Source organism: Alligator mississippiensis, chromosome 6 (genome assembly GCF_030867095.1).
Source record: "Alligator mississippiensis isolate rAllMis1 chromosome 6, rAllMis1, whole genome shotgun sequence".
NCBI lineage: Eukaryota > Metazoa > Chordata > Crocodylia > Alligatoridae > Alligator > Alligator mississippiensis.
This window is the reverse complement of record NC_081829.1, coordinates 56,982,584-57,006,167: the sequence shown is the minus strand read 5'-3', so window position 1 is coordinate 57,006,167 and position 23,584 is coordinate 56,982,584. Positions and strand designations below refer to the sequence as shown.

General features: G+C 45.8%; 1 protein-coding gene across 2 annotated transcripts in view; it reads left to right on the top strand.

The window, feature by feature from the left end:
- CDH23 (cadherin related 23) overlaps positions 1-23,584 on the top strand; it is a 565,943-nt gene that overhangs the window by 301,513 nt on the left and 240,846 nt on the right. For both annotated transcript variants that reach the window (XM_059729899.1, XM_059729898.1), the window contains exon 11: positions 3,650-3,838. In XM_059729899.1, coding sequence (XP_059585882.1) covers positions 3,650-3,838 — 189 coding nt within the window. The remainder of the gene's footprint in view (positions 1-3,649; positions 3,839-23,584) is intronic.

The window sequence follows — 23,584 nt, the reverse complement described above, 5'->3', positions numbered from 1 at the left end:
ATAGGCAGCCACAAGGTCGCCTCTCAACCTTCTCTTGCGGAGGCTGAAAAGGTCCAGTTTCTCTAGTCTCTCCTCGTAGGGCTTGGTCTGCAGGCCCTTGACCATACGAGTTGCCCTTCGCTGTACCCTCTCCAGGTTATCCGCATCCTTCTTGAAGTGTGGCGCCCAGAATTGCACGCAGTACTCCAGCTGCGGTCTGACCAACGCCCTATAGAGGAGAAGTATCACCTCCCTGGACCTATTTGTCATGCATCTGCTGATGCACGATAAAGTGCCATTGGCTTTTCTGATGGCTTCGTCACACTGCCGGCTCATGTTCAACTTGGAGTCCACTAGGACTCCAAGATCCCTTTCCACCTCTGTGCCACCCAGCAGGTCATTCCCTAGGCTGTAGGTGTGCTGGACATTTTTCCTCCCTAGGTGCAGCACTTTGCATTTCTCCTTGTTGAACTGCATCCTGTTGTTTTCTGCCCACTTGTCCAGCCTATCCAGGTCTGCCTGCAGCTGTTCCCTGCCCTCCGGCGTGTCAAACGACCCCAGCTAGGTGCTTATCTAGCCTCCTCTTGAAGACCCCCAAAAGGGTAGGAGTGAGCACCACTTCCCTTGGAAGTTGTTTCCAGATCCTAGCTGCCCTGACTGTGAAGTAGTGCTTCCTGATGACTAGCCTGAACCTACTCTCAATCAACTTGTGGCCATTATTCCTTGTTACTCCCAGTAGTGCTCAGGGGAACAGGGACTCTCCCATTCCCAGCAGGTCCCCCTTGGTAAGTTTATAGACGGCCACCAGATCCCCCCTCAGCCTTCTCTTGTGGAGGCTGAACAGGTTCAGGTCCCATAGCTTCTGTTCGTAGGGCCTGCCCTGCTGCCCCCTGACCATGTGAGTGGCCCTCCTCTGGACCCTCTCTATGCTGTCAACATCCTTCCTGAAGTGCGGCACGCAGAACTGGCTGCAGTACTCCAACTGTGGCCTGACCAATGTCACATAGAGGTGGAAGATCACCTCCTTGGACCTGCTCATGATGCATCTGTGGACACATGACAAGCTGTGGTTAGCCTTACTGAACACGTCCTCACACTGGCGGCCATGTTCATCTTGGAATCAGTAGTGACTCCAAGATCCTTTTTGCCTCTGTGCTGATGAGAAGGGAGTTCCTCAGCCTGTAGGTATGCTGCTGGTTCTTTCTCCCTAGGTGAAGCACCCTGCACTTGTCAGTATTGAATCCCATCCTATTCTCATCCTCCCACCCCTGTAACCTGTCCAGATCTAGTTATAGCCTGTCCCTCCCTTTTATCATGCCTACCTCTCCCCACATCTTAGTGTAATCCAGGAATTTGAACAAGATGCTTCTCACCTCCTTGTCCAAGTCGCTGATGAAGATGTTGAACAGTGGAGGCCCGAAGACTGAGCCCTGGGGGACCCAACTACCCACATCCCTCCAGGTCAAAAATGACCCGTCCACCACCACTCTCTGGGTGCAGCCCTCAAGCCAGTTTGTGACCTGTCTGACTGTGTAGGCATCAATGCCACAGTCACCTAATTTTTTAATGAGAACGGGGTGAGAGACAGTGTTGAAGGCCTTCCTAAAGTCCAGAAAGACTGTCCACCATGACACCTGCATCCAAGGATTTTGTGACCTGGTTGTAGAAGGCCACCAGGTTGGTCTGACAGGACCTGCCCCTAATGAACCCATGTTGGTTGCCCCTAAGCATAATCTACCCTGCTGGTCCCTTGCAGATGTGCTCCTGGATAATTTTCTCAAAAAGCTTCCCCAGGACCGAGGCAGGACTAACGTGCCTGTAGCTACCTGGGTCCTCCTTCCTCCCTTTTTTGTCATGTTTGTCTGTCTCATCCATTTTTTCTAGTGGACATATATGTATCCATCACAACGCCACCACACTTCATGTGACTGCTAGTCTCAGCTCAGAAGAGGCCCAGGAGTGAAATTTAAGTCCTCCAGTTTTCTGTGATAGCTGAAGTTTAAACTGTCATAGTTTCATAGTAGCTAGGGTCAGGAGGGACCTGAACAGATCATCTAGCCTGACACCCTGCCACAGGCAGGAATGAATGCTGGGTTCACAAGACCCCAGACAGGTGATCGTCCAACCTCCTCTTGAATTTGCCCAAGGTAGGGGCAAGGACCACTTCCCTGGGAAGCTGGTTCCAGATTTTGGCCACCCTAGTAAAATATTGCCTTCTGATCTCTAACCTAAACCTATTCTCCATCAGCTTCTTACCATTGTTCCTCGTCACCCCAGGTGGTGCTGGGGAGAAAAGGGTGCTACCTATTTGCTGATGAGTTTGATGAGTTTGTAGGCAGCCACCAGGTCCCCCCTCAGCCTCCTCTTGCTGAGGCTGAACAGGTTCAGGTCCCTCAGTCTCTCCTCATAGGGCCTGTCCTGCTGCCCTCTCACCAAACGGGTGGCCCTCCTCTGAACCCTCTCCAGGCTGGCCACATCCCTTTTGAAGTGCAGCGCCCAGTACTGGACGCAGTACTCCAACTGCTGCCTGACCAGTGTCGCATAGAGGGGGAGTATCACCTCTCTGGACTGGCTTGAGATGCATCTTTGGATGCATGACAAGGTGTGGCTGGCTTTGCTGGCTGCGGTCTGGCATTGGCGGCTCATGTTTATCTTGGAGTCAATAATGACTCCAAGATCCCGTTCTGCCTCTGTGCTTTCAAGAAGGGAACTCCCCAGCCTGTGTGTATGCTGTGGATTCCTTCTCCCAAGGTGCAGCACCCTGCATTTGTCTACATTGAACTGCATCTTATTCTCATCTGCCCACTTTTGTAGTCTCTCTAAATCTAGTTGCAGCCTCTCTCTCCCTTTAAGCATGTCCACCTCGCCCCACATCTTAGTGTCATCAGCAAACTTGGACAGTGTGCTTTCCACCCCCTCATCCAAATCGCTGATGAAGATGTTAAATAGAGTGGGCCCAAGGACCAAGCGTTAGGGTACCTCACTGCTCACATCTGTCCTCCGTGTTTTACTAGGCAATTTTGCAGGATATTAAAAATCTTGATTTTAATGCGTAGCGGAAGAAAAATGCTTCCTCCATTCATCCTCTGTTGTGATATTTTGTTGTTACTATGTGGTCTATCAAAACATGAGAGAACAGATCTTTAAAGGTGAAAAATATGTAAGGCAAGAGCAGATTTTTAGGTCAGTACTGAAATGCATCAGATCCATGAGTAATGAACAGTAGGGCCAGTGTGGGCCAGAATTCACATGCACTGGCAGAGCTATTGCAGAAGTGCATCCAGGATTAAGGTGTTGTGACAGAACTGCAACTGAGTGCCTTTTCTTGACAGAGCTAGGGCAGGGGAAGCTCACATCCTAACCATCTTGGGCCTAACACTAGCCATAGTTAGTTACCAGTTTGAAAGCCAGATATATACACTGGCATGTGCATGTGCAAACACACATCCACACACACAGAGATACATAGAGACACATACACTTAAGTCTTGATTAAATCATACAGCATCCATGATTTAAAAGAGAAAGAAACTCTTATTTTGCTATTACCAGTATCTCAATTACAGTGTTTGATCTTAATGCCTGCATATGGTCTTTTGTGATGAACACAAATCTCCTACATTTTGCTTTTGCTTGTTCTTTGCCTACTCTTAATATTTTTTCTTGGCAGGGTACGGAGTTGAATGATGACCGGACACCATCCAATGCCACAGTGACAACCACCTTTAATATCCTGGTCATTGACATAAATGACAATGCCCCGGAGTTTAACAGTTCTGAGTACAGTGTGAGCATCCCTGAACTGGCCCAGGTTGGATTTGCCCTCCCCCTTTACATCCAGGTGCAGGATAAAGATGAGGTAAGACATTATAGTAAATATTGAAATGTACCTGCTGCATATACACCCTCTGTACTCCCATGGACAGAGGATTAATAAGGCCTCTGTCTTTCAGCTCTGCTTTTTCTGTACTTTGCACTTCCAAATAATATGTGAATTGAAAACAGGGAACAGTCATATGTAATGAGGTACAAGGTTAAACCATGATATCATATCAGTAGGGATGTTTCAGTTTCTCTGATACCTATCACTCCATACCCTCAGTGTCTAAAGTGCAGACACTCTCCTGAATTCTGCTCTCATAAAATGATGATTTTCTGAGTAATTCTTGTCAACAAACTTGGTTGTGCCTCAAACTGGTTCTCACGTGGTTCTGAGCCCTCTGTGGGCAATCAAATCTCTTCCTGCTTCCAATCTGTTTTTATAAACACAGAGAATTCCCCAGAGGCTTTCTGGTGACATTATGGACCCTCAACAAGGGAAGGATATGGAACTGGGTCATCAGAACTTGTCCAAGGTTCTGTTTTTACCTCACTTTACAGTGATATAGTTCTTTTATCTGTGAGAATTTAAATACTTGGGAATTACGAAATGTAGAGAGATGATTCCCATGGTAACATGTATTCATGCCCCAGGAGTTTATTTTTTTAAATAAAAACCAGATTAACAAGAGAGAGAGAGAGCTTATTTTGTTTTGTGGTAAGAAATAGCTAAACCCTATATAGTGTAGAGCAACCTTTAGTGACTGTGGTAAGATAGCGGTATTGTCACTATCAGAAGAAGCACTAAAAAGTGCTCGCTAATGTACTGTTGAAGGAGGTATATGGATAGATATAGTAATTCTGAAGATATTGTTTAAAGATATACCAAGGAGATATTCAGGCATGATATAGAGACTCTCCTAGAAGCCACAGCAAGCAGACAACCTTCAAATCCACTTATCAACGTTTTTGCAGCTCCCATCAAAAAGAAGGTGAAGTAAAAATAAATATGGAGCAAAGAGAGTTCATCGGTAACCAGAGAACTATAACAAATAAATACAGGAAGAAATCAATGCAGACCCACTGGCTTGTGTTTCATTTACTATAGCTCACTTGCCCATTTAAACAGTTTCATTTAGGAGAGGGAACAAAGTCTTTAACAGTGATACTTCAGAGGTAATGACAAGGGTCTCTGTACCCTATCTTCCTTCTTATTAAACCTTTACGCTGGAGTGGAGATGACTTCATGTAGTTCTTAGATCGTCTGACAGGTAGAGGATTGGGGTACTTACTTGCTTACTACAGACCCACTCTTCAGTGACTGCAGTTACCCCCAGTAATGTTTGCCTGCAGCGTCACTGGCTTGTTCTCTGCTCCTTTTAATGGAGCTCCTATTTATTATAGCCCCGGACAATTTCACTTAGGAATTCCATTAGGTTTTCCAGCCCTAGGGTTACAATCTTCAATTACTCCTATTATTTGACTTGTGCAATTCATGTCTTGCTTCCTGTACTATACTACCCTACAACCATGCCACATTCTACCGAGCCCTGGTTTAAAGAACTGCTGACACCTCATGGTGAACTTTCAAAGATCTCTTGAAAGCAATCCTGCTTGTGTCATATACTATTTATATTTCTCTTACCTTGTTCCTTGCCACAATATAAAGAATATGGGCAAGAAAAAAAAATTTAAAAATTATTCTCATCCTGGAACTTACTAATTTTTGTAAAGTTATAATTATAATATTGGAGGAAACAATATCAGATTCCTAATTTAAATGGAGTTTTTCCTCGAAAAAAAAAATGGTGACTTTTCACTTGCGAGAAAAAGTTAGAGATTTAACATTTATTCTGGAGAGTTTACCAGTGGTTACCACAGGAACTTATATCTACAGATACCTACTTGGATGTCAGAGCACTCATTACTACTTACGACACAGTGTCACAAACAGAGATTACAACTTCAGTTTGAACATGTGCAGATGAGTTTTTACATCAATAGTAAGTGTATTTCTTAAAAAACTGCCTTTGCTAATAAAGAAGAGAAGAGTGACAAGAAGCTAGAATTGTTTCTAAAAAAAATTGTCATGGTTTTTCATCACGTATCAGCAGCTTTGTCACCAAAAGGCATTACAGCAGTCCTGTGGGTACAGCAATGCTGTGGGTGACAGCAGAGTTAAGGCTATGCCATTGTTGGCAGGGGGGGGCTTGTTTGTTTGGGTTTTGGTTTTTTTTTAGCACCATAGCAAAGCAGGGCTGGAAGTGACCTTCAGAGGTCATCTAGTCTAACCCTCTGCCTGAGGCAGGATCAGCCTTATCGAAACCATCCCATACAAACCATAATCTAAACTCTATATAGACTACTGTCAACCCTGATACAACACAGACATAACACCTTAAGCTGTCACAGGTAAAGCAGGAGAAACCATGGCAGCCAATGTCCTGCTTCTAGAAAATGTCAATACACATTCAAGAAGTCCCTGGTAGAAGGCCACATCCCCCTCTACAGAGGAAGGCAAACACACCCATAGTCCATACCAATCTGACCATGGGGTAAAATTCCTTCCTGGCTCCAAATATGGTGATCGGTCTCATCCTGAGCAGAGGGGCCAGATTCTCTAGCCAGGAACCGCTGGCTTTGCTCCTAGCAGGAGAATCAGCACACCCCAGTTGAAGTCCCCCGCTTTAGCTGCAGCTAACACTCAGTGCCTCTGGGGAGGCTTAAAAACACCGTGACACAGAAAAGCAAGGATGGGAGCAACCAGCAAAGCTCAGAAACATGGGAAATATGCCTAGATCTTCCCTGACCAATAGCTGTCAAACCTCTTCTTGAGCATCTCAGCTTCCCCAGGTAGTCTATTCCACTGCCTCACTGTCCTAACAGTGAAGAAGTTTTCCAGATATCCAGTCTAGATTTACTTTGTTGTAACTTCAAGCCATTGGTCTGAGTCCTCCTCTCTGCAATGGGAAAGAAAAGATGCTTTCCCTCTTTATGGCAGCCCTTCAGGTATTTGAAGACTGATATCATACCCCCTCTTAAGCACCTTTTCCACAGACTGAACATGCCTAACTCCTTCAGCCTTGCCTCATATGATTTGCCTTCCAAGCCCTTTATCATCTTTGTTGCCTGCCTCTGTACCCTCTCAAACTTCCCCATGTCCTTTTTAAAATGTGGAGCCCAGAACAGCTCACAGTACTCCAGATTAGGCCTAACCAGTGCCAAGTAGAAAGCCACTATCACTTCCTTCATCTTGCACTTAATGCTACTATGGATGCAACCCAAAACCGCATTCACTTTGTGTGGCTGCATCACACTACAGACTCATATTGAATCTGTGATCTACAGAGACTCCCAAGTTCTTTTTTCCATAGAGCTGCCATCCAGCCAGGTGTCTTCCATTTTATATTTGTGTTTTGGATTATTTCTCTCAAGGTGTAGCACCTTGCATTTGTCCGCATTGAACTTCATCCTGTTAGCTGTAGCCCAGCTTTCCAGTCTTTCGAGATTCTTCTGAATTATGCTTGCATCCTCTCATGTCCATAGCTTCTTCACTGAAAGATATTACAGCAGTACTGTCAGTGACAGCAGAGTTAAAGCTGTGCCATTTCTTCTTTTTAATATCTTTACTTATAGGACAAACTTCTCTTCAGAACTTCAGCCCAGTCTTTCAGTCTCTGTCTTTCAGTCTGGCTATTTATTTTAAAGGAAGGATCCATTATTCCAGGATTGAGAGAAGGAAATAAACTGGTTTTGTCACTGTCAATAAATTTTTTAAGCTCCTGTAACTCCCTAAACAAATTGGTTGCAATTTTCAAAAGTGTTCAGCATTGGCCAGCTCTTGTATTATTAAAATCAAAGGGACTTTGATGGGAGCAGTTATGCCAATGCTGAGCACTTCTGAAAATTACATCCATCATTTACACCACTGTTTTGGATGTTGATTAGTCCTTATTTGGAACAACAGGGCTATTGTCTTAAGGAAAAGGTTAGTTAAAACTGAGTTACTTTCCAAATCTTTCATGATTTGTTTGTGTAGTAGTCTGTTTTCTTGCAATATGCACCCATGTTGCACATGTATGTGGAAACAATTAGATTAACTAAGAAAATGGAGGCATAAAAGTTTGTCTGGGCAACAATTTAGAAAGTCAGGATATAAACTGTGGGGGGACTGGACTTGTACTACAGTTGGGGTGCAAATTGGTTTTCTAGCGTGGACATAAATATGAAACAGCACTTGTTGGAAATGGCCCAGGCTCTCACCATGGGTGTACATTTAGTAGTGCCCTCTCCTCCTATCCCTTTCCTTTCTATTTAAAACACTTGCTTTCTGCAAGTCCATTCATAGGCACTAGCCTATTTTGTCAGATGCTACGACACCTCATACCTCTCTGAACCAGTTAGTCCTAAAGTGCCACTCTGCTCTGCCTTCTGTTCTAAATGGAAAGATTACACAGGAAAACTGCACATTTTAGTGTCTTTCATAGGTAGTTCATTTACTCTGCTAAAAAAAATTGCAAGTGTCAACAATGTTTAATGAAGAAAATTGTCTTTCCATAACACTGAAGTTTAAGGCAAATGCTAATAAGGGTAATTTTGAAGGTATCAATCAAACTGCTGGCTTCTCATGGCCTTGAACCTTTTCCCCAGCATGTAACTGTGAGGTAAGGCAGTGTCAGAGCCATACAGAGTGAAATCCTGGCACTGCTGACATCAGTGCTAAATATCCCATCCGGATTTTATCTCGTCTCTTGAACTGTTGTTTTCTGTCACAGCTATACATTATCCAAGTAATTGCAGAATATTCTGGTCCAAATCTTTACTTTTCCCTATTTTTATTTTTTCCAGTCATCTCTTTCTTTACTCTCCTTTATCAGTATGTTTGCCATCTTCACCTCCTGGCTGCCTAAATTTGACTGATTGTACCCACATTTGGGAGTTCCTGGTTTATAGAGAAATAGAGGTCCCCTTCTTATTCCGGTAGAGCAAATTACTCCCTACTCATGATTACACCATATGCTTCATCTCCCTTAGCCAAGCACAAGGATTGTGGCTTCTAGTGAGAGAATCTGCTCTCCTTGGTCTCCGATCTTGTCATTGGCAGCCAGAGGTAAATAACAATGGGGTTGGCAGAAGAGATCTTCAGGCACAGAGGTGAGTAAGGACACATCTGACAAGCTATTTCAGCACCACAGCCTTCATGCAGGAGATGACACAATTCATCTGTATGAGGGGGCAAAGGGAAATAAAAATAAAATTATTCAACTCTGAGGAAGTCACCTAGATTAAACAAATAAATAAATATAGATAGAGACAGACAAAAATCAAAGCAAGTTTCTTAACAAAAAGCAATTTTGCCCCTATTTAGTCCCGATACCTATCCCGAGCTATAATCCCTCAGGGCAGTCCCTGAGTTGTTGTTTAGCTAAACTGCAGATAGCTGTTTTTCATTCTTCCCTGATGTCTCCAGCCCCTTCATGGTTTTTGCTTTCTGTCTCAGAATTCTCTGCAATTTCTTGACCTCCCATAGATTATACAATGTATACAAAGAGAGAACCTGAAGAACAGTGTTTGTGCCCGAAAGCTCGCAAAGAACAATTTTTCCAGCTATTTAGGTGGTCTAATAAAAGATATCACATTTACCCAAAGAACCTTGTCTGTCTATTGGCCTCTTTCTGGCATTAACTAGCCCAGGATCGAGCACAGTCATCAAGGCCCAGTCTCACTAGATTATATGGTAGAGAGAGGGTTTGCTTTCTGCCTGGTTTGCAATGTGATGTTGCTGTACAGCAGGCTTGACCAATATATGACCCACGGGCCGCCATGCGGCCTGCCAAGCCATTTTCTGTGGCCCGTGGTGCTGCGATGGGGAAAAAAAGAAAAAAAAAAAAAGAAAACACTGTTTACTTTCATTCCCACCCCTTGTCCCTCCCCCAGCCCCTCAGGAGCTTCCTAATGGCTGTTGAAGGGCTGGGGAAGGGACAAGGTTACCACAAGCACCATGTCAGCTTGACGTTGCCGACGCAGCGCATGTGTGAAGAGGAATAGCAGGCAGCAAAAGCGCGGGTCATTGGTGCGGCGCAGGGTGGTCCCGGGCAGAGCGTTCACTGGCCAGTACTGTGGGCAGCGAGCAGAGCCAGCCAGGCACATGCGGGGCGAGGGGAGCAGGGACAAAACCCCCCCCAGACCTTCCCCGGTCAACTTCCCCCATGCTAAAAATCGCCGCTTGCACCTGGCTCTGCCCCTCGGGGCTGTGGCTAGAGAGAAGGAGGCATCATCCCGGGGCCCCTGCACCTGCCCCGCTCCATGCTGCACTGTCTCTGCTTCCTCCGCTGCCTCCTCCCTCCCCAGCAGAGGAAGCCCCCCTTTTTTTGGGCTTGCAAGGCACGGCGGGGCCTGGGGCGGGGGGCTTGGGTGGCCTGGGTCCCTGTCCCATGGCTGTTCCACCTGTACAGCCCGGCACGTGAGGGCTGCAGCATCACGGCCCTCGTCCAGCTCCTCCTGTGCCTCCATTAGAAGCTTTGTACATCCATCCTGTGCATCCATAAAAAGCTTTGTTCTTATAACTCGAAAGGACCCCATTAAAAGGTGGAAGCGATGGGAAGTTCTGTGGCACCCTTGTAAGATTCTGTCTCATCCACTCTGATGTCTGGTGTAACACAGGCTACAGAATTTCATCTGCTGAATTTCATCACTTCCTGTGAGGTCTTTGAATATGGCTCGCCAGCCCACTGAGTGATAAAAAGTTCATGATCCGGCCCCACATTCAAAAAGGTTAGACACCCCTGCTGTACAGGCTTCTCAGTCACATCAGTTTCTTTGTTGCAACTTTGGTTAGTTTAAGGAAGGAGAGACAGTATGACAGTGAAAACTTTGGGGGTCTCTCTTGCCATTGCTAATGCCAGTGAAACTTCACCCGAGTTATCCCAGCAGCGAGAGAATTGTTTGTTATTTTGCATCCATTTTGTCCCATTTTACATAAAGACAATAAGGATGACTAGCATAATTGCTACCCCTTCCACCTGAAGTCAGTAGCAAAAGATTTCAGATAGAGAGCTCCCTTATTTAAGGTCTAGTCAGTCCATTCCTTCTTCAGTTTAAAAAGAAAATCCCAAAGCTCCCATTGCAAACAAATTGGCTCCTCCTGTCCGCTACACATGGTTAACCCTTGATTCAAATCTATCTCACATCACCATTCCTCTTGCAGGGCCACTCACTTTATGTGCACCATGAGCATGAGCAGCTTCAGAGAAGGAGCAAGTTATAAATGGGCTTAGTTCTTTAAAATATGCCATGCAGTGCTATCAGCAAGAAAGCCTTTTAAGCATTAAGCTGTTTTGTAACTAGAGCTGAGAGACATTTTTAAATGGAATTTGACTAATTTTTTCTTTCAACTTTGTTCTCAACACAATTTATTGCACAAGCCCCCATAATTGTTGCAGAATTTTGATTAAATGCTTCTGGCCCTTATTCAGTAAAATACTCTAAGATAATGCTTAAATTGCATTGAGTCAAGGACTTAAGCACATACTTAACTGTATATATATATATGTTTAAGGGCTGTGCTGAATTGGGGTCCACTTTGATATCAAGAGCATGAACAAAGATAACTTTATATTAAAAGAATCTAGATATTTATCTCCTCCAGTACTTTGTGGCAGGCAGTCTGCTGAGCAACCAGCAGGTGGGAGTCAGGGCTAATTACAGAGTTGGCTGACCCAGGGGGCTGGGAGGTGAGGCTAAGCCTGAACAAGGGAGTCATCTGATTGCAAGGGTGTCTTCTGATTGGAGAAGGGCTGGGTATAGACAAGGTACAAACCCAGACCTTAAGAGTAGGGCTGGCAGTAACATCTCGGGAGCTGGTGTAGGAACATCACCCAGCAGGAAGGCTGCCACTCCTGAATACCAGCAAGGAGTATGACATCCAGAGGTTTGGGGAGGAACTGAAGGGATGGAGGAGGTTCCTGGGGACCCAGTGTGGGGTCCAGAGCCCTGAGAAGGGGGCTGAAAGTCTTTGGGCCTGTTGAGGGACAAGGGGGGCCCTGAGAGAAGAGCTGAGTGCCTGGGCCCTGTTGAGAGCCCAGTCAAGTCCAAAAAAGAGAGGGGCTGAGTGTGCAGGGGTGAGCCCTGGGTGGGGGGCTGAAAGTCTGTGGGCCTGTGGAGGGGCCAAGAGAGTCCTGAGAGAGGGTCTGAGTACCTGGGTCCTGTTGAGAGACAGAGACAATCTGAGTGCACAGGAACCTCACGAAAGAGCAGGAGAGTCCTAGGAGAGGCTGAGAGTTGGTGGATCTATTGAGGGGCATGAGGGTCTGAGAGACCTGGTGGAGGGTCCAGGTGAACCTCCTGAGCAGGGCAGAGTACAGGGGCTTATTGAGGGGTCCGGATGTGCCCAGAGAAAGAAAAGACTATGTAGCCAGACCTAGGTAAGGCTCTGAACCCACAGAGAAAAAGAGAGAGTAACCCATGGAGGGGCCCAAGAGGGTGGTCCCATGGAGATGTGAGGGCTGGCAGCTAAAGGACTGATCCTGGGAACCTTGACTGGCCTGTGCAGGGACCAGGAGAGGCCCACAGCAGAGATGACCAGAGCCAGGAGAGTCTGGAGTCTCAACTGGCCTGGAGGTGTGGCCAGGGCCTAGGAGAAGCACAAAGGTCCGTGTGGGGCCACAGCCAAGACGGAGGGGCGTGTGGCCCAGGATGATGGCTGGTAGGGGTCTGAGAATGAGTTGGGGGCCAGAAATGGAGAACTTGGATGCAAGATAGAGCCATGGGCCCAGTGGTTAGCAGCCCAGGAGGGACACTGGATATCTAGGAGGAGCTCAGAGAGGGGCAAGCAAAACCAGGACGGTTTGGAGACTGGTCCTGGGTAAGACGTAAAACTGCATCCTAGTAGAGTTGGTTGATGTGGTGGGGCAGCCTCCATGAATTGCCATGCATGGGCCACTCCAGGGAAAGGCAAGAATGGAGTGCCAGGAAGCCTCGGCTTCCACTTCCTTGTGGGTGACGCTGTGGAGAAGGAAGACTAGGGGAGCACACCCCAACAGAAAAGCACTCACTGTGGAAGATTGGGACCATGGGAGTATAGAGGCCCAGTGAGGATCTGGTGAAAATTGGGATCATGTGGGTCCAGAGGCCCAGTGAGGGGCTGGGAAATAAAGGGTAGGACCAGAGGGGTCCATCGCCATGAGTTGTGAGGCCCAACAAGGGGCCTGAGGGCCTATAGTGAGGCCCAATGAGTAGTAGGTTGGGACCAGAGGGGTCCAGTGGCCCAGTGAGGGGTCAGAGAGTAAACTGCAGGGCCAGATGGTTCTGAGGGCCTGGAGAGTGGCTGGGAAATGAAGAAACAACAGGGTCCAGGACAAGGAACCAAGAAGGGGGTTGACAGCCTGGAGAGGGGTTGAGAGAGAAATCAAAGGGCCTAGTAGCCCAGTGACTGGTTGGGTGAGACCGAGGGGTGTGAGGGCCCAGAGAGGGGCTGGAGAAGAGACTGAGGGGTCTGGCAACTGGAGTGAGGCCAGCAGGCTGAGGGGGACCAAGAGGGAGGCCAAGAGATCTGGCAGTGCAGGAAGGGGTGGTGCAGAGAGACAGAGGGGTCTGAGGAACCAGAGTGGGGCTGACAGGCTGAGGGCTCAGAAGGCCCAGTGAGGAGCTGTATCAGCAATAAGTTGAACATCTGGAAGGATGGCATGGGACACGGTGTAGGGAAGATATGGAGCCATGCAATTAGCCCATAAGTCCATGACCACAATCTGGGTGGTCATTAGAATAAGATCAGGCCAGTCTCCCTCTTTTTATCATATTTCATAGATTCATAGATGTTAGGGTCGGAAGGGACCTCAATAGATCATCGAGTCCAACCCCCTGCATAGGCAGGAAAGAGTGCTGGGTCTAGATGACCCCAGCTAGATGGATATCCAACCTCCTCTTGAAGACCCCCAGGGTAGGGGAGAGCACCACCTCCCTTGGGAGCCCGTCCCAGACCTTGGCCACTCGAACTGTGAAGAAGTTCTTCCTAATGTCCAGTCTAAAGCTGCTCTCTGCTAGCTTGTCGCCATTATTTCTTGTAACCCCCGGGGGCGCCTTGGTGAATAAAACCTCACCAATTCCCTTCTGTGCCCCCGTGATGAACTTATAGGCAGCCACAAGGTCGCCTCTCAACCTTCTCTTGCAGAGGCTGAAAAGGTCCAGGTTCTCTAGTCTCTCCTCGTAGGGCTTGGTCTGCAGGCCCTTAACCATATGAGTGGCCCTTCTCTGGACCCTCTCCAGGTTATCCGCATCCCTCTTGAAGTGCGGTGCCCAGAATTGCACGCAGTACTCCAACTGCAGTCTGACCTGTGCCCGATAGAGGGGGAGTATCACCTCTTTGGATCTATTCATCATGCATCTGCTGATGCACGATAAAGTGCCATTGGCTTTTCTGATGGCTTCGTCACACTGCCGACTCATGTTCATCTTGGAGTCCACTAGGACTCCAAGATCCCTTTCCACTTCCGTGCCTCCAAGCAGGTCATTTCCTAGGCAGTAGGTATGCTGGACATTTTTCCTCCCTAGGTGCAGCACTTTGCATTTCTCCTTGTTGAACTGCATTCTGTTGTTTTCTGCCCACTTGTCCAACCTGTCCAGGTCTGCTTGTAGCTGTTCCGTGCCCTCCGGCATATCCACTTCTCCCCATAGCTTTGTGTCATCTGCAAACTTGGACAGAGTACACTTCACTCCCTCGTCCAAGTCACTGATGAAGACATTAAAGAGAATCAGTCCAAGGACCGAGCCCTGCAGGACCCCACTGCCCACACCCTTTCAGGTCGAAACCGACCCATCCACTATGACTCTCTGGGTACGACCCTCTATCCAATTCGCCACCCAGCGGACTGTGTAGTCATCCAAGTCGCAGCCTCTTAACTTGTTCACCAGTATGGGGTGGGATACCGTATCGAAGGCCTTCCTGAAGTCTAAGTATACGACATCCGCCCCTCCTCCTGTGTCCAGGCATTTCGTAACCTGGTCATAAAAAGATAGAAGATTAGTCAGGCATGATCTGCCTGCTACGAACCCGTGCTGGTTTCCCCTCAGCATAATTTTTCCTGCTGGGCTCTCGCAAATGTGAGCCTTGATAATTTTTCATAGACTTTGCCAAGGATGGAGGTGAGACTGACTGGCCTATAGTTGCCCGGGTCCTCCTTCCTCCCCTTCTTGAAAATCATCCATCAAGGCATGGCAGGTGAGACAAGAAGGTTCCCTAGGGGTGGAGTGGGCACAGTCACAGAGCTTCCAGGGAGCGTCACAGCCACCCCTAAGACCCCAGTATGTGATAAGCTTCAACCTGTTATTTGAAAATCTACCCCTTGTTTCTCAGAACTGAATACAGTTAAGCTCAAAGGGCACCTATACACATGCTGGACATCTGTTCCAAAACATGCTAATTGGCACATATCAAAGCAGACTCAATTAACTGAGTCCACATCACATATATTCAGTGTCCCCACACTTTAAAATGGTGGCAGGGGTGCTTTAACTAAAGCTCATTGAACAAGCTTTAGTTAAAGCACCCCCACTACCATTTTGAAGCACAGGATGCTAAATACACGTGACACTGCAGGTGCTTTAATTAGATCATCTCTCAGAACCACTCTAATTAAAGCACCCCCCTTCCACTGCTGGAGATGCCCAAAAAGTCTTATTGTTTAATACATTTTTCTGCAAGTCAGATCCAGTTGTATTTTTGTACAACTGTGTGCTCATCCACATAATCCATATCTTTACTTGGAAATAAGAAATGATGAATAAATATAAGACAATAGCAAATTGAACTACCTATTTGTTTACACTGCTGTGTGGTTTAGTACACACAAATTTAGTGCATTCAGTAACCCCCAGTGTGTTGTATTTAATCAGAAGTTGGTTTGAGGCAGCATGAAAATGTCAACAGAGAGACAACAGCAAGTATTTGTAGTACTGAATAGTCATAATACAAGAAATATCTTACCTTTGTTGTTCTGTTTTGAGTTCAGCTGTGAAGTGATTGTTACTCACTTTCACTTCCTGCTGAATTTTAATATCCCTCCCTCCACCCACTTGGGCAGAAAGATTTGAATGGGTAAAATGAGAAGGTTGTTTCAGCATTTTGGAATGAATTATACAAAATGTAGGAGCAAAGGGATCACGGTTAAGTGTGAGAATCATGAAGAGGAGTGCTGATATTAATATATGTTCAGAAAAATCAAGGATGAACTCCAATTTGAATTCAGGGCACTGTCCTGTAGCATAAACAACATTTGCCTGTTTTCCCTGTGTGAAACAGGACAAAACAAGATTGGCGTCAGATGTGATTCTGGTAGGAGACTGGCTCAGCCTCTGCCCATAAGATCAATTGATTTTTTTCCTTCTTTAAGATTAGTTAGTAAGAGATAACCAGATATGGTAAAACCTACCTGGGCTTTCTCAATTCATTTGGTTCCTTTCGTTTTTCTACTGCTAGCACAAGTTTATCTTAAAGCTGTGCAGCAACCAGTGTGCTCAAACAGTTAGAGCAGGTGCTTAAGTGCCAGGAGACAGTGTGGGTTTTATTTCTGACTAAGAGCTTGATCCAAAGCACATTAGATTGAGTGGGAGTCTTTGCATGTGATCAGGTCTTTTGAGGATGTGGGAAAAAGTTAGAGAAGCTCAGCCGTATTTGTGAAATGGGGAGTGATATACTTGAACACCTTTGTACAGCTGCTTCAGAGCCTCTGATGAAGACTTTGAAATATATTCATTATGTATATTGCATCAAGATTGAACCTGACACTTTCCAAAACTTGATCATGTATACATAAAATATACTACTCAGGCTTGATTCTCCCCCTGCTTACACTGTTATAGGCCAAGAGTGACTCCCCAAAGGAGTAAATCCTGCTTGAGAGAAAGGAGATTCAGGCCTAATACGAATCATTACAGAAAGGTTTGTTTCTATTTTGAGACCAGGAATCCCTCTGTATGGATGAAGCTCCAGTTGATTTACAGGGCTGTTGAGCCAGCATACTCCTCCTGAAGATGGCAATGAGGGACAACTTTTTGTACTGTATTTTCACTGTCTAGCCCCAAGATTTTGCATGATGCTTTACGAAGATTAAAAAAGGACAAGGCCATGGCCCAAAAGAAATTAGACACTAAATTAGACAAACAGGAAACAAAGATAACAGAAGAAAGGAAGGGGATAGAAAAAAAAAGAGTGATGAGGGTTAAAGATTATGGGATGGAGTAAGAAAAACAGAATTCAAAATTCTGGAATTTAAAAAAAAGAGGTTGAGGTAGGAGGACAGAAAAAGTATGAGAACACAGTGCAGAAGCAGTGCAAAGGAAAGGGAAGCAAAAGCTTTTGAGGAGGAGAATGAGGGCATTTGACAGACAGAAATTGTGATGCTGATCCCAATGTAGGGAGCAGTGTGAACAAGTGAGAGAGGGACAGAAACAGAAGAGAGTAAAGCCCAAGGGATGAGCAAAGAGATTGGTAGGGCAGGACTGAGAGAAAGGAAGACAAGCAGTTTGAACTTGTGGGAAAAGACAGGAAGGCAATTGATTATTTTAGATGCTGAATGCTTGATAGGTTAAGTAAAGGAGTAAGTGCAATCAAGGGAGGCAGAGAGAAGGTATACAGGGGACTATAGTTTGAACTAAGGCTTTGGCAGGTTTGGGGGGGGGTTGTTTTTTTGTTTTGTTTTGTTGTGTTTTTTTTTTTTTTTAAATACTGCGAGAGAGAAACAAGAAGAACTGGCAAGAGTCTGACCTGAGGAGAAAAGGCATGTTCTATCTAGTGGCAATAATAATTGTCAGAAGCCAACGCAATCTTTATGTCTAGTATTTTCTACAGGGTTTATTTGACTTAAACATTTCTCTTAGGGTGGTTTTTTGACACAATAACTTGGGACTTTTGCGAAGATTCTGTGGATGAGAAACACTGAAATTCTTAAGCACATTCAAAAGAGCATAACATTTGGCCTAACATTCCTGCTTCAGTTTGCCAGCTACAACACTAATTTCCACATATTAATTTCTACTATCTGGTTAATATTTGTGGTGTCCCTTATGTAGCTGTACACCTTTCTTCCCACCAGAGTATATTTTCTTTAGTGTTTCATAGAGCCCTCATCACAAGATATCTGCAGGTGTAGACTGAGTAAAACTGAAGGCAGTCAGGTGCACAGAAAAACAAATGCATCTGTCCTAGCTTTGATTTTATTCCCTGATGATGGTTGACTGGGTGGGAGGGAAGAGAGAAAGCAAGAGTGTACCTCGCAGCTATCACTGCAGCTACATTAAGATGTGTGTTAGTACTTTAAAATCATTATAAAAATTATTGAAAAGGTAAGTAGACCCTTAAAAAAAACAAAACAAAAAAAAATACAGTACAAAATATACAATACAGAAAGCAGTGCCTGATATCACGATGTTAGATTGATAAGACACAGGTGGCTGTGTGTCTCCGTGCAATATACGAACTGCGTATATATCACATATAGCATTTTTATGCATATGACAGACACATATGCTATGAATGTAACACAGTACATAACTGTAAAGGAAAACTGACGGCTCTCTAGTATTCTTTCCTGAAAGTGCCAGCTGCCAATCGGACTGAATTAGATTTCACAGGGGTTTTTGCAATACATGGAATTCACCAGCAAATTACCCTTAAAGAGGGAAAATCAATCATTTGGAGCAGAGATAAGCTGAAGGCAAGTCAGCCTTGGATTGATCCCGTCTGTGCAAGCGTGTGTGGAATTCAGCAGATAACCTAGGGAAAGCAGGAAAGGCGGGAGGGAGTGGGGAAGAAAACTCCTACAGGAGAGAGGGAGAGAAAGGCAAGGAGTGTGGAGAGTGAGACTTAAAACAGGCAGGAGGTTGTGGCAAAGGTGTTTAAGTGATGAAGAGAAGGACTAGCAGAGGCATGAAGTGAACAATTATGTAAAACCAACTCGGGCAGGATGTGGGAGCATTCCCTTCTGGGAAGTTCAGGGATTCTGAAAAATGGTATATTTGTTTAGTCTGACAACAGCCAGCTGACTACAGGCACTGACCATTCCTCCTCAAAACCTCAGCCTTTAGGAGACAAGGTCCATCTCAGCCCTCCATTCCAGGCCTCTTATTGTCTTGGGTACAAGGCCTGGTGAGCAGGAGAGCCAAGGTAAATGCCTTTTTGGTGGTGAAGGAGAGGGCAAGACCTCTTGTAACAGAAGGTGGAGCAGGGAAGCTCTAAAGAAGAGAGGAAGAGGTGGAAGGTATCAGACTAAAGAGAGCAAGAATGCAGAGCAGGAAGAAAAAAAAAAAAATCACAGAAGGGGTATGTTGGGTAGAGGGAGGGAGGATGGCAGGGGAGAGGGCAAAGTGAGGAAACTTGACTAGGCAGCAAAATGTGCTCTGGCCATTTAGTTCTTATTAGTATTTGTGAGTCACAGAAATACAGTGCTGAGTGCTGCAGAAATGTGTACACACATAAGCTACAAATCAACCCAGGAGGCATTGCTCTGGATAATAGGTGTGTTCTGTGGAGGAGGAGGGAAAGGTTTAAGGAAAGATTTGTGACAACCAGGGATCCTGGTTTTCCCTGATATAAGGGATCTGGGACAGACATTGCATAAACTCGTTTGAGCCAACAGGGAAGTCTGATACTACATTCAACCTGGCTGAAACTGGTTTGAGATAAACCAGTTTGAAAAAGGTTTATGTGCCCTAAACATCTGTTCTGTTACAGGTTTAAAATATTTTCTGATCACTTAAACCAGTGTGTGTGTAATGTCTGTCCCTAGCCCTGGACATGAGGTACCAAAATCATACATCGGGGCAGTTATTTTCACTTTTGGGAACTCTTGTGCTTTTATCACTTTTCTCTTTATCAAAATAACCCTGGCAAACTTGTAAAGATGGGCAGGCAATTTGTAGGAGAGCACTGGACATCATTTTATTCTTTCACTGGAAATTGCATTCCTTGTAGTAGTCTGTGCTTGGGATAGACTCATCGTTATCATGAGTCTGTGAAAAGGCTAAGAATGTGACATGACCCTGGTTTCCAAAAAAAATGAGGCTCTGACATTGTGTCCTGATGTGACAGCTCACTTGGTGTACAAAGACTTTCATCGTTACCCTGTTTATGATTATTAAAGATCCTGTGCTACTTTCTACAGTGTCCTGGCCACATTTTGGTGTGGGAGACTAATTTACCTGCCTAAATGTCCCAGGAATTTCAGGTGCATATGGCTTTCTTTGTTCCCTTTTGTCCCCTGACACTCAATTGTTGTATAGCACTTGCTTGTGCTGTTAAAAAAAAAAAAAGAGGCGTTATCTTACTGTCATGGCACGGGGTCCTACAGGATGGCAGTGCCCTTACCGTGCCAAGTTGGCCCAATGGGCACCCTCGATCCTCACCCGCCACATCTTTCATGATGAAATATATATTTGGGAGGCTGCCTTTTACACCCTCTTGGTGACATTTCGCTGAATACCTGGACCCCATGGATTCCTGGACCCCTTGTGGGTCCTGCTCTGTAATGGGTGCTTCAGGGGCACCCTAGCCTTATGGGCTATGTGTGGCTCCAACCACCCCTTTACCACGCCCCAAGCCTCGCAGATGTAACTGATGTTGTTCGATCTCTCTCTCTGTGCCCTCTACGGTGCTCATCAATGCTGCCCCCTTCTCTCTGGGGCTTTACCACACCCACACTGGGGCTTCTCAATGCGCTGCCCCCTCCCCTCTGGCTCGCCACACCCACACTGGGGCTTCTCATCAATGCCCCTCTCTCTGGGGCCTCTCAGCTGCCCCCTTTCAGAGGCTGGGGTCGGTGCACCCTGACTGCTGCACCCTTGCTGGTGCTGGGGTCCCCATGCTGCTGTGGGTCCCCTATGAGGCCTCCTCCAACCCCTAATAGCCTCACCCAAACCACTGGTAACAAACAGCAAACAAAACTCAAGCCCCTCGGCTATAACTTAAACAGAAGCCGCCCGGCTATAGCAACATTCCAGCCTACCAGGGAATACTCCATCCTTCAGCCATCAGACACTGCTTCTTCAGTCAGGCTTACCTTCTCTTCCCTGAGAGAGCTCCTTCCCCCTTGGCCACTGGCAAGGAAATGCTAGCCTAGCCTCAGCCCCTGGGCTTTATAAGGGAGCCAGGCCCTGCCCCTTCTGGTCAGCTGACCTCCTCTGCTTGCCCTGGCAGCCAGCAGCTGGGATCGTCACTCACTGCTAGGGCTCTTTCCCTAGCAGTTTTTTCCTTCTTAGGAGCAGTGCACCTAAGTGCTCTGCGACACTTACCCAGAAGTAGCTGAACAGTTGGCTAAATGAATAGAACAGAATTTTTTCTCTGACCCAAGTGGGACTTGTTGCAAGTTTCATGTTCTACTACAGGGCTTGTGTATGCATGTATATGTCAGTATCTCATAGTTTGGCTGCCTGATCTGAAATTACCTTTTCCCTTCTTAGGAACAACTGTGATTTTCCACAAGCTAATCACAACTATTTTGTTAGGAACAAAAATCAACAGTTATGAAAATCAAGCACCACTAATGCAATGAAGTAGTCTTAAATTGTCCTCTAATCCATTCCTTGTTTGCCATGGGCCCCTCTATGCCTCCTCTTCCCTGGCAGGTTGACTTCTTATTTTTCAGCTCTGTGTGTGGTCACTCTGGGTGTTTGATTGGGCTTTAATTAAATGAAGCAGCGAATAGAGTGATAAAGAAAAGCAAGTCTGTATAGTTTGATTTTCTGTCACTCTGCACGATAGATTAGAAAGATAGGAAATTAAACAAGCAGGAAACAGCATGCAACCTGCCATAACCCCCCACCCAGTCCCCTCCCCTGCCCAAAATACAAGTCATGTGACTGGCAGGTGGCTGCTGGATTCCTGGACTAGGGACAGAAGTTACACATAAACTGGTTTAAGTAATCAGACACTGGTTTAAACCTGTAACAGAACAGAAGTTCAGTGCACATAAACCAGTTTCAAAATGGCTAAAACTGGTTTAAGATAAACCTGGCTGAATGTAGTATCAGACTTAACTGATTTGGGCTATCAGTTAAGTCTGATACTTCTGTCCCAGACCCCTTCCTAGTTCAAGTTAAATCATAGTCCCCCAGCATCCCAGCATGCTTTGCACCCCGGGGGTGTGCTGTAGTGTGCTCCAGCAGGGATGGGTTGGGGGAGTGGGAGGCAGGGACTGCTTGCCCCACCCCAGTAAACCTTGGATGGGATCTGGGGACAGAGAGTGGGTTAAACCCCACTTCCTTGGATACAGAACTGTCCTACCCTGCTAAACATACTGCTGGCTGCAACTGGACTACAAATCCCAGAGGCACCTGGAAGCAAGAAGAGGAGGTGGTGAGCAACCTGGCAGAGTCCTACTGTTGTGATTCTGGACTGCAAATCCCAGAAACCTTGGGGGCAGCAGGAAGAAGTAAACACACAGCCAATGGTTACTGTGCCAGAGAGGTGTGCTCTAGTGTCCCCTGGCTTCTGCCCTGAGCTATTGCAGGCATGTGGCTGCATTTCCTGAATCAAAACTGAATCTCTTTCCAGTCATTTGTCAATTTAATCTCTGCATTTTAGACTAATCTGCAAAGACTGAATCGATTCAGCCTCAGACTTTTTGACTGTCTGTACTTAGCCCTTGTGAACTAAGCCTGTAAATTTGTACCCAAAGGTCAGATTCAGAGGCCATTGGGATGGTTATACCCCCTCCCTTGTTCTCAGCTGGACTTTTAGAGTGACATATACACCTTGTATACAAATGGACCAGGGAATCTGAATTGCACACCTGGGGACCAAAGGAATGACTAAATGAAAATGACTAGCATACCAAGTAAGTCTTACACCTAGATTTGGTGCAAAGTCTCCAGAATGACAAGGCCAGTAGATTGTTCCATGTCTTGTGATGCCCAAAGTGCTTTGAATTGCCTTTCCTCAGACCATACTCAAGCAGTGGTAGTCAGAAGCAGTGCTCAAGGTATCCCCTTGCAGTCAAATGGAGAGTGGGGGTTTGCTGTAAGGATGTTCTTCATAAAGGTTGTTCTGACTCTGGAACTCATGATTCTGTCAGTCCACCACAGTCCTGTTATAATTAACCCTGCGCACATGCCAAGCGGGATATTTTTTGGCAGGAATCTGGATGCCTGTGGTTGTTGCATGAAGTATATAGGGTAAGACCCTTATGAAACTCCTTGAGTACAATGGGGCATCTATTCAAAACTCATAAGAATCATATTCCCTGCTGAAGCTACCCATACACTTAATTTAACCTCCACAGGTAGGCTTGGACTCCGTTATCTATGCAGAGAGGTTGTTTAGTAGCAGCAACAGCCACTGCAGCCCCTTATTTCTTACGAAGTTCCTAGGCCCCAGTGAATAGTCAGCTGGAGATGGGCTCAAGTCTGAGGTTCAAGAAGGAAGTTTATAAGGTTATTTTGTTGCAGGCACTGACTTGCCTTGTCAGGAGGAGCATGGAGAATGAACTCATTTTCTGTGAATAGTTGGCATATCAACCAGACAATCCAGGAACAGACATTGATTCCCTGCCCCTTTGATTGTATTGAACATATGAAGGGAATAGCCTTCCTAGAGCAGGACAAGAAGCAAAGCCCCCTGCCCTGTGGATAGTGAGCAGAGTTCTTTGCAGATTAAACCAATTGTAATTCTTCAAATTGTATTAGTAACTACATGCAGAAACTGATGTGTTTCAGTCTTTCTAAAATAAAGCTAGAAATTGATCAGCATTTTTCTAGCTTTCTAAAAATATTTAATTGTATCTGACCTTTGTTTATTTTG